We start from the raw sequence: 12,136 nt of genomic DNA on the forward strand, positions 1-12,136 counted from the left end.
TGGGTTCTCATTTGCTCTCTCAAATGCATCAATTTATATGCTTAAGAGCTCATCTGGAAGAGAAATCTAGTGCCTACTTAACTAATACTCTGAAATGGTAATGACATGGTTCTAAATAACTCAAGCTTGCCAACATTTAATTTTTTAAAAAATGGTTCTGCTGAGCAATTAAAACTCAATCAACATAATTATTCCATAAATTTTAAGCTACTAGTGACTCAACTGAGTAAATCATCTAAGTCCTAAAAAAAGAATGCCAGAGTGTCATCATAAAAATAGGGGAAAATCCAAAATTCAGAAGCTCTGAGGTGTGCCAAACCAACCACTAGATAAACATGGCTGTTGAACACAGCCTGAGAAAGACACCAATTCTCTTATCACTACTTGCTATTCTAATTTAATCAGCCCAGTTAACAAAGGGCATGCATAAAAGTTTCCAATTCAAAGTACTCACGAAACATGAATGCGAAGTATTAATATTCTAGTTCAAGTTATCAAGTTTCATGGACCAAGGAGAATATGCACATCAAGAGAAGAAAACATTTTTAATAGCAAAAATGAATAAGAAAAATTAGAAGACAAGTGCATAAAAAAGGTAAATTAGTATTGCTATACAGGTGGAAAACTTAAAGAGAAAATGAAATGACCTCAAATGAAATCTTAAGAAGACAGAAACACATACTAACTGTAAACAAATGATTAATGTTGAGAATTGACTATGATCATTAACAAGCAGTGCAGTATGATCTTATCTTTAAAAATGTGCTAGGAAGAAAAGAATAAAACTCAAAATGTTCAGCATTTTTCTTAATAGTAGGGGTAATTGACTTTTAAAATCTTAATGTGTATATATTTTATAAACACATTACTTTTGTGATCAGAAAATCATGAAAGACTTTAAAGGGACGGTTAAATTACTCTAAGTAATTATTAGGAAAAAATCAATATGGGACTACATTTCTGCTCTTTTAAAAAAAATTATTGTTTTTATTTATATATGACAGCAGAATGCATTATAATTCTTTTAATAATTGTTTACTATTGCCCATGTTCTATTCTGTTCTAATAAAAAGTTAAAAGCAAAAGTTGGAAATTCAGAGAATGTGTAAATAAAAGATTAAATCTTTCATTTAATATCTTCTCTTTTTAAATCTAAAACTCTTTTAAGTATCTTGATGTATTTAAACAGAACCCCCAAGCATCTAGAGCTCATTTCAGTTTTTATTAGTTCTAAAGCTAATTATAGAAAAAGAATTGATTTTTTATGTCTAAGTTATCTTAAAAATTGAATTTGAGTTTCAGAATATATTATAAATATATTTATATTTTTTGAAGGTTTTTTTTGTTTTTGTTTTTGTTTTTTATACTTGGGAGTAAGCCCTGAGCTACATCTCATCTATCTATCTATCTATCTATCTATCTATCTATCTATCTATCTATCTATCTATCTGACAGGGTCTGGTTTGGTCATTCTACATTGGTGAGAGTCCCATTTCTTATTTGTTCCATAGTTTCCTCTGCTTCATGTTATGCTCATGAATATGGATAACTCATTGCTGTATGTCACCTGCAAATTCCATTTACACTACTCTTACAGCAGGAGGAATTGTGATAGTATAAAGTGTGTATTTATTCATGAGACAGACGGGTTGCCCTTTAAAAAAATTAAATAGGAAAGAATTCTGAGCTTTAAGGGAGATGTTCAATTGCCCCCCCCCCCCAATCAGTTTTTGACCCCTTCTTCCCTAAGTGAACGCTGAGAAGCCAGTGTTCACTTTCTGGGATCTACTGTCACCTTCGCAATGACAGTTCAAGTTTTCAGGACCCCCACAGAAATCAGCTGGTTCTCCTACTTGCCTGTGTTCTTCAACCTTCTAGGCCTAAGATCTCTAAAAGTCTCCATTCTAAGAAACTCTTCCTCCCTCTCTATCTGTAATATACTGATGTCTTTTCATCTTCTGATCACCTGAACTTGACAGATAAGCAACCAGCTAGGATGACCTAGATCCTCACTGTACCAACTACAAAGGACCTTTTCCAAAATGGATTGGAATTAACTCTACAGTGAGAAATATTCCTCATTTTGAGACATCCTTGACCTATTGTTTTTCTAAAACTGTCCATCCACATTTGTCTTTGTCCAATTCAAGCTAAATTCATGAGTATGAAAAAAAAAATTGAATGAAACTTTTTCTTCATTGTTTTCCTACTAACATCCTAGCCATCAAACTCAATACATCTAAAAGTGATTCTTAACAACATGGCCCAGCATGGTTTTTTCCTTCCTTCTCAGCTGTCTTTTACTTTTTACTAGTCTTCAAAAGAATATGTTAGGAACCTGCACAATGTTGGTATACTTCTACTTATGCTATTTCACTCCCTTAAGAGAAAAAAAGGCAACTTTCCTTGAAGGTCTGCTAAACAATCACAAAACAACAAGAAACCCACAATGATGCCAGAATAACACTGCCTATCACAGTGCCAATAACTTTATATTAAATATATCAATATGCGAGTGAGAGTAAACATATATGTGTGTTTCCACTAAACATCTGTTGGGTAATGGTCATCAGTCCTCAAACAGGTGCATCACCGGAAATCTCATACAAAGATTTCTGAGATAAACCCACCCAACTTTCTGATTCAGTAGATTTCAGAGATGCCAGAGATTTGACATCTCTGACAAGTGACCAGGTGATGCTGATGCAGCCCTTTCAGGGACTACAATTTGTCAAACTTTGAAGCAAACAGATGCAGTTCTTTAATAAGGAGTTTACACTTTAGGTGTGGGTAGTAGACATATTAAGGGTATTATTACAAGTCTACACACTTGTTGGGAAAGAAGGACAAATTCTTATAGCAAGTGCTTCAAATACTACTACCTAAATTTGTATCGGAGACTCTTTTAATAAACTATGAAAATGAACTCAAAGATCTTGGTCTGCATTTTCTCAGCTGGATCACAGATAGTCACACATAGCCTAGTAGATTGGGCTATTTTGAGGATTGGCTTACATTACATAATGCATGGGGTGACAGGCTGTAAACTATAAAGCATTGTTATGATTATAGTCAGCCCTCTGTACCTGCAGGTTCTGCATTATCAGATTCAATCAACAACAGATCAAAAATATTGAAAGAAAACCTGAATTTGTATTGAATATGTACAGAGATTTTTCTTTGTCATTATTCCCTAATTCATGTGGCATGATAACTATTTACATAACATTTACATTGTATTATTATAAGCAACCTACACATTCTTTGAAGTATATAGGAAGATGTGCATAGGTTACATCAATCTGTACACAAACACCTGTACCTGTGGATACCAAGGTATTACTGTACTTGGAAATTCATCCACTCAACAAAGAACATCCCGTAAGAGTGTGCTTCTCAGATTCACCAATAAAGTGCTGAGATTATATTCCCTCAGTTGTCACAAAAAAATTTAAGGGGAAAAGAAAGGCAAACACACTTTTCATGTTTTGACTTTTACTTTGTTATGTAACATGCTTCATTGTTTTTGAAAGTGCTGCTTGAATTTTCACAATTCCTACTTTAAAGAAATTCATCAACTAAAATATTTTATGAAAGAACTGTGTAGCTACTTGGTAATGTGTCAAATGTTGAGCCATGAAGGCTTATCATATTAAACACTCAAAAGGATTTCAACGTGTTGCAAATCCTAAATCTTGACACTGGTTCTGATTGCTCATTATGTGTCTCCAAGGCCTAAAGCTTAGAACCCTTTGATTATCACATGCCCTGATCCACCCTTAGGGAATGGATATTCTTAATGTGGGTCTGTGTGGTAAGATTTCTTTAAATTTTTCAAAATTGTACCCATTTGAGTAACGTTTTGTGAAACTGGAGTCCACAGACCGGTGGTAGTAATCTTACATAGGCATTTGTGCTTGAAACTAATCATCTGTTGCAGACAAGACAACAGCTGTGACAGCATCATCATAGCAAACTAGTGTCAGGCTCAGGACTCTTTTCTCTAACTTGGGGCCAGCTGTTTAACTGTGCTAGCTCTTACTTAGTTGCTTCAGTGACATGGGGGTAACACTGCCATCCATCCCAAAGCTCTAAGCCTGGTGCATCACTCATAGCCTGCAAAAATATGTACTCTTACTATTTATAATTACCATTGCATCTGTTATTAGGAATTAATCACAATTTTTGTTATGGATGAATTGATCCATAGACAGGAAAGTTGCATTTAAAAATAATTATAGATATTGACCTATGTTACTATTGACCCATGTTACTACTTTGTGCTATAAAAATAAATGTATTTTTATACATTTATACAAAGTATTGACCCATGTTACTACTTTGCTTTTTCTTCTTCAAACTAGTTGAGTAAATTCTAAAATTTTCTCTTAGCCAATTGTTAAACAAATGGAGATTCACTATACCAAAACCTTAGTAGAGGTGTACTTTATGTGAAAGCTTATGATGGGAAAATTGATACTTCTGCAAGATTAAAATTCTTTTTTCATTACCCATTGTTTAGATTTACTATTGAATTACCTGCAATCTTTAAAAAAATAACAGTTTAAAGCCTGAATACACAAGCTGAGAAAGAACATTCAAGGTATTCAATGATTAAATAAAGAGGGAGGGGGAATATATCTAACCTTAGGAAGGAATTATGTTCATTGCCTCCTTTTGAGTGTGAGAGGTGATTTTGCTCTAGAAATACTGCGAGCATAGGACTCTACCAAATCTAGTCAATATGGAAATTGGATGTGAATCATTTTGGAAGTAAATATAAATCATAAATAGATTCTAACAGTTCACGATCTTAGGGGAAAAACATCTAAGAAAGAAAAAAAATAATCTTTGTTTTCCTCATCTCTGAAATTAACTTTTAATCTACTTAAAGGAATGAGATTAAAGCTTCTATGTATCTATTTGTTCATTTTCAGATGCTATGTGCCATCATTGGTACCTAGTGAATTGATTCTTTTATTAAAGAAGCTTATTTCTCAGGAATTACACAATTGGATTTATGTTACTAATTTCAAAGTACTTGTGAATAGATAAATGTAATGAAAATTTTACTGTGAATATTGTCTAAATAACTCACTAAACAAGTGTACCAGCTTCACAATGCTACTGTAATAAACATTTGCTTCATTATCTTTATCATACATGTGATGCTTTATAGGGCTCTATAACGATATTTCCTAAGAAGAATCTGTTTACTTCTTGGTTTAGTCATCTTAAGAAATGTTCAGGGCTTGAACATTTCTAAAAAGGCCTCAGCTATGATTTCTTTTCATTATCAAGAAAAATGGACATTCATGTCTTTTGCTCTTCTTCCAATGAAAAGCACTGTGTATATGTATGTATGCATGGTGTATGTAGCTTAGATATTAGATAGAAATATTATTTTTATAGCACACAGAGTTATTTGAACAAAAAATAATCAGTCCAATCAGTCCAATCTTCTAGTTTTATTTTTTCATCTTCTTTGGTTTTTAATAGTTGGAAGATTTTTCTGACTCAGGTTGAATAATGTAATGTTTGAAACAGCTACAAAGTAGTATACAAGTCATTTGCTACTGATTCAAATTTATTTTAGAAGCAAAAACAAAGAAAAAAATCCAAACCTGTACACTTTACTCTTCAAATGTCTATGACACTTATTAAAACATCTTAGTCGACTTCCCCTTTACTAACATCCTAGGAAAGTTTAAATAACAACTCAAAAGCATTCTAAGGCCAGGCATGGTGTTGCATTCCTATAATCCCAGCCACTTGAGGAGCTGAGACAGGAGGATCATGAGTTCAAAGCCAGCCTCAGCAAAGGCGAGGCACCAAGCAACTCAGTGAGATCCTGTCTCTAAATAAAATACAAAATAGGACTGGGGATGTGGCTCAGTGATTGAGTGTCTCTGAGTTCAGTCCCTGGTAACTCCCCTCCCCCCCAAAAAAAAATGTATTCTAAGACAGAAGAATAGTCTTACCAGATGTTAATATATCCAGAAATATGTCTGATTTTTTATACTCTGTTTAGGCTTCTATTATGCGATGATTTGTATATGAAGTGCTCCCCAAAGTTTCATGTGTTGAAGGCCCCACTGCAGCAATCAGGGTTGGGGCCTTGGGGAAGTAATTGGCTTATGAGGACACTAACCTCATCAAAGAATTAATCCATCATGGCTGAATATACAAGGTAGTGGAAACTATAGGAGGTGGTACCTAATTGGAGCAAGTGGTCACTGGGGCATGCCCTTGCTCTCTTTCCTGCACAAGCTGAGCAACCTTCCTCCAACACATCCTTCTAACATGATGTTCTACCTCACCACCTCAGGCTCAAAGTGTGGAACCAGCCAACCATAGTCTGAAACCATGAGTCGAAATAAATCTTTCCTCCTCCAAGTTGTTTTTTCTCGGGTATGAAAAGCTAATCCAATTCTGCTGTGTTAGTACTGAAGTGTTTTAATACTGATGAATTTTTAAATATCTATGATAAATAAACAAAGGAAAAATCATTTCTTGGACAATTATAAAATATCCACCACACCCAAAACAGGCATTTTTTTGCAGATGATTTTCTATAATGACCATCCTGACCTGGCATCAAGAGTTTTTCTTACAATTTGAATGTTTAGTCTTATGTTTTTATTGGAGTGAAATGGAATGGGACCATTTGAATAATACATTACTAAGGGCACCATGAATTGGAAACCCAATGTAAGAGGAACAGGACTTCAGTTTTCTAACTTCAAACAAAAATACCCCAATTCATGTATAGCCAGAGATGGAGTTAAGAGCAATATATTAAACCTCATAAGAATCTCAGAATAGTCATAAAAACCCGGTTGTAGAAAATCCAAGTAAAACAGAACAATAGCCTAAACAACTTGCCAATTCACACACAGGCTGTTTGTCAATGAATCCCTCTCTCATCTTAAAATAGATGGCTTTTCCTTTCTATTATGAGGGTTAAAATAACTGCAACTTTTCCATTTTTGTTATGTTGAGGAACCTTGAGCCTAGGAGCAAAGTTAAGAGACCCAGGGTAAGTGCAAATTGATAATGCTTTAGGTGTGAGGGTAGTAAAAGTGAGATCGCAACCAGGAATGACACTTTAGGAAAACATAATAATGATCTGGTTCCAGGTGTGGGAATTGGAAGCAAGGGGTGTTCAAGGAACATGTGAGAAATCCTGCCCCCAGATGGGTTTTGAAAACAGGTGGTAAAATTTATTTCTCTATGTAAGGTTGAAATATTGGGACAAAATGTAAGAAACTCAACATGGAAGACATTAATATTATCTGGTGGCATAGAAACCAACTAATATCTGATATTTTTTTTCTGTTTCATGTGGTCTAAAGTTTCTATGATTGGATAGACACAATCTGGCTGCATTTTTATCAGTTAATAAAGAAACATGAAACTACTTAAGGCATTGACAACCTCAAGACAATTGTTAGGTCTGTTTCCAACATGGTGTTAACTTTATATGTTTATGTCCTCATTCCTCAGGGGAAAAAAATCAATGGTGCTATTGTATAAGACAAGAGTAGACTATGAATATAGATCTGTATCATACCATGATTTTTCTTTCCATATCACTATGGTTTTGGATATTTAAAAACTATTCTTCCTGGTATCAGATCTTCTTCCTAGTGCTATCATAATAACCAGAACTATGTGTTTATTTATTTTCAGAAGAAAGGTAATTGATTTTTTTCCTAGATGATGAAAGAGCTTGCTTCAAATTACCACAGTGCTTCTTTCAGCTGGATCACGATGAACAGCTTATCATTATGTCTTAGCATAAGGCAATCTAGAGATTTAATAAGAAAGTTATTTTCTGTATTTTAAATTAAAACAAAAACAGGTATTATGAATCAAATTTATCATTAGGGAAATCACTGAAATTTGTTTAATCGAGGCCTGATACAATTTCAATAAGTGTTCTCTTGAACAAGAAATCATGCAAGTTCAATGAGGAACCTTGAATACTACTGAGGCTGCAGTTACTATTGTGAAATTACAAATGTATGAAAATTCTGCCATTTTCATTCTGACCTACTGAGAAAGAAAGAGAATCATCATTCAATCAAGAAAGAAAGGGGTAATGTGAGGGGAAAGGAGGTCAGGAGTCCTGGCAACTGAGAGAGAAACAGGCAAGGATGGAAAAGCTATTGTGTAGAAAAAACACTTAAGACAATGAGATCCAAGGGCCTAAATGCATTTTGAAAAATACACAAATGACCTTCATTGGCAAGATAATCATAAATAAATAAACAAGTCACTGTAATTTTAGATACTGAGAAACAATAGTTTCTCAATAAGGCCAATAAGTTTTAAACACTTTTAAATATTACTTTAAAAAAAAAAAAAAAAGAGATACCATGGGAAGTTACACACTGTAGTCAATACATAAAGGCAGCATCCACAATAGAATCTAATCTGAATTAGAGTGTTCATCTTCAAGTTTTAATTTAAGCATAAATAAAACAATATTTACAGCATACAGTCACATACACAATCTCTCTGCTTAGTAGAGGAAACAGGACAAAATGGTTCCGAACAACAAATAATCATTAATCACACCTTGCAGTTCCTAGGGAACATTCAGAAGAAATAGATCTTCAAAGACACCATTTCTTACTTAAGCCCAAATACGTGGATAGAGGTACATTTGCACTTCATAAACCTTAGGCTCTTTTCTCCATACAACCTCCATATCTTAAATGGGACTGTGAAGAAAAACACCCACACACCCACACAAGCAGATACACTACTTAAATGTCTCTGAGTCTGTATTAAAGAATATCCTCCATCACTCATTTCCTTTGATGGATGTTCTGACCCCAAAATAGTTAGGATTATAATTTGCATTCAACACTCAGCTGCTGCATATTAAATCAGAGGCATAGTATCTATTTAAATTTTCTAAACATGAGCACATACAGGTTAGTGGAGATGAACACCATTTTGTAAAACCTGAATACTAAAATTTATCTTTATGAAGCAAAGCAATCATCTTATGAAAAATGTTCCACAATAAATTAATTTAAATAGACTAGTCTATTTAAAATATTTCTTTAATAAGAATTCAGTATTTCACAATATTAAGTCCTATATTTCTACCAAATGTTGACTTTCAGAAAATTAGTAGTTTCAATTAGATTAAATGAGCAGTATACAGATTGAAATATTTTAAAATTTTAAATTTTTTAAGACAAAGAAGTTATTATTAACAATTCTGAGAAAGCCTATTTTAATCAAAATATGCCATTATGGTCTTTTATTTTCCCTTAAAGAATTATATTTCTCAGAAAATGAACCATAATAATAAAACCTGTTTAATTTAATGCAGTTGCAAGTACAAGTACTCTTTTTTCCAGTTAAGGCACTACGTAAGTGAGTTAGACTTCTAGCGGATTCTGTTATACAGTTCACTGGGCCTCATTTTATTCTTTGAGTCATGTAATTAAATGATCACATCCAATAGAAACATGGCAGTACCTATCAATCAAAAGAGTACTTTCCTTTCTGAAATCAAGAATCAAATGCCAAAAGGGTCCATTCTACAAGAACCCCAGTGCAACTGATGTCACAGTGATTTCAATTATTAAAAGGAGATTTGCTAACAAGAAATGTTAACACTGTTTTTGGAACCCTCGTCAGTCATTCAGCCTTGAGCTCTTAAGAATTTGTTTCAATGTCATATTGCCAATCATACACTGATTTTTTCAGAGAAAAAAAATGCACAAAGTAACCAGCAGCATCCAGATCATCTAATTGATGTTAATAATTTGTCATTCTGCCAACAGTTTCTTTTTGTTGTTGTTTTTCTTTTAACAATAAGACCTGGTCAAAATAATACATACTTGAAATCATCACAGGATAACGTGTCAGTTTTTTCAAACATGAAACACACATGCATGCTAAGGATGCAATAGACTTTGCACTGTTGGCTTTTGAATTCAGCTCTGTTTGTTATACAGTCATTATATTGTTACTCAGGAAGAAGGAAAGTTTTTTTTTTAATAATTTTTTTTCCTCTAACCATTGCAGCTGCTTCTTGCAAGCAACAAAAGTTGCTAGAGAAATCATATATACACATACATGTAAAATTAGGGAAACAAGCTGCTTTATTGCCCGATTTAAAATAAGCTCAATCAGTAGAAAAGAAAAATGCTATAATATGCAGCTTGATGAGCAGCTGAAGACAGAAATACACTCAGATGCAGTTTTAGAATTCAGGATATATCTTATTCAGTGATGTTTGAATGAAATGAAGGACATTTTTTCCTCTTACTTTTTCTAAACCACTGAACCAACAAGTGGAATTTATGTGGGTTATATAGTCTAAAACAGAGACATGTAAAATTTCTTTAATATGGTCCTATGGCTTTAAAGGCCTTAATTAAAATAAAAATTAAAGGTCTTGCTCCTTGTTAATTCTCTTTTATGGAATTATAACATATTTAAAATACTAATTATAAGATTTCCCAATTAAAATGATCATACAATCAGCAATAAAACTTAAGTTATGCAAGAGTAGTCATTACCACTCACTCTTTAGTAGTAAAACAAATACATTGATTGTATTGCAAGGCAATAATTAGAATATTATTAACACAATTATAAAGGAAAACTAAGAGGCATTTAAATCATCATCTCACAGGTCTAGGGGAGGAAGACACTGAAGAATCTGGAAAATATGAAACCAAGCTTACTCTTGACGGTCGCTGTCCGGGTGCAGTTGTAAAGGATAGCCAGCTCCCCAAACACTTTTCCAGGACCCATGGTACACAGCTTCACACCTTCTTTTGTAACTTCAACCTTCCCATCTAAAACAAGAGAAAATCATGTTATCTTAATTTTCTGCCATGTTTCATTTCTTTTACTTCATTTACAATATGAGATTACAATGTATAGTTATTTTAAAAATGCAACGTTACCAATTAAAACAAAGTTGTCATGAATACGTAACACCAGAAATACAAATATATATATAAGAAATCCAACTCTTTTCTTCAATCATCACTGATAAGATTTAAGATGACAGTTTAAGCTCAGAAAAAGATGGACATAAATAGAGTAAACATAAAAAGTTATTCCATATTTAATACTGGTAAATCATGGTAATTCCAATTTTACCATTATTTGAAATCTGAGAGAAAACTTGATTAAGTGGGTACATTTTCTAGAGCACATTTCATGCTTGGAAATTTTCATTTTGAGTAGGCAGCTATTATGAAGAGGGAAATTATGGTGACCCTTGGGCATTATATAATTGCAGCTCATGGTATCTTTTTATTTGTAAACATCTTATCTGACTTAGGCAAGACTGTTTATCTGTTTCCCAGTCCTGCCAACATTGACTGCCAGAAAAAATAAACTATAAACCTTGAAGGAAAAGAGTTTTTAGGACTGTGTATCATCCACAAAGGACTTGGAAAATAAAATGCTAAAGAAGGAACAGGCTAAGGAAACAGCATACACTGGGTAGACACTGTTGTCTGCAAGTAAGGAAGATGGCATTCATAGGGGAAAATACATTTTTAAAGTCATAGCTCTGTAGGTTAAAAATTCCATCACCAGACATAACTAGGAGAGAACTAAAAAGGAAACACAGTCTATTCTAGACCTCATCCTCTTCCTTTTTATTATTCCTCCAAGTTTCTTACCCACAGTCTACAGTTGAATAGCCTAATGCTTAAGAAAGAATTAGCTCCTGGCTGGCATAGTGTGGCATGCCTGTAAACCCAGTGGCTCCAGAGGCTGAGGCAGCAGGATAGTGAGTTCAAAGCCAACCTCAGCTACTTAGTGAAGCCCTAAGCACCTCAGCGACATACTATCTCCAAATAAAATATAAAAAAGGGCTGGGAATGTGGCTCAGTGGTTAAGTGCCCCTGGGTTTAATCTTTGTAACCAAAAGAAAAGAAAAAAAAATAGAATTAGTTCTTGATTAAAGAAAGAAGTAATGTCCCTCCAGTGTTTTTCCATCTTCTGGCTTCATGCATTGACTTCATAATTGTTCCTTTATCTGTGAGCCTGATATAATAGTTGGCTTTTAAGAGTGTTGGTGTTACATTCATTCCTTCTCTTTTAAAATCAACCTAGTTTAATCTAAATAATCTTTGGGAAAGCG

At 33.7% G+C, this 12,136-nt stretch overlaps 1 protein-coding gene across 3 annotated transcripts in view; it reads right to left on the reverse strand.

Annotated features, from left to right (window-relative positions):
• Prkg1 (protein kinase cGMP-dependent 1) overlaps positions 1-12,136 on the reverse strand; it is a 1,167,449-nt gene that overhangs the window by 709,493 nt on the left and 445,820 nt on the right. For all 3 annotated transcript variants that reach the window (XM_021720211.3, XM_005340332.4, XM_078042034.1), the window contains one exon: positions 10,719-10,832. In XM_021720211.3, the coding sequence (XP_021575886.1) occupies positions 10,719-10,832 (114 nt within the window). The remainder of the gene's footprint in view (positions 1-10,718; positions 10,833-12,136) is intronic.

This window comes from Ictidomys tridecemlineatus, chromosome 1 (assembly GCF_052094955.1).
Source record: "Ictidomys tridecemlineatus isolate mIctTri1 chromosome 1, mIctTri1.hap1, whole genome shotgun sequence".
NCBI classification, from domain to species: Eukaryota; Metazoa; Chordata; class Mammalia; order Rodentia; family Sciuridae; genus Ictidomys; species Ictidomys tridecemlineatus.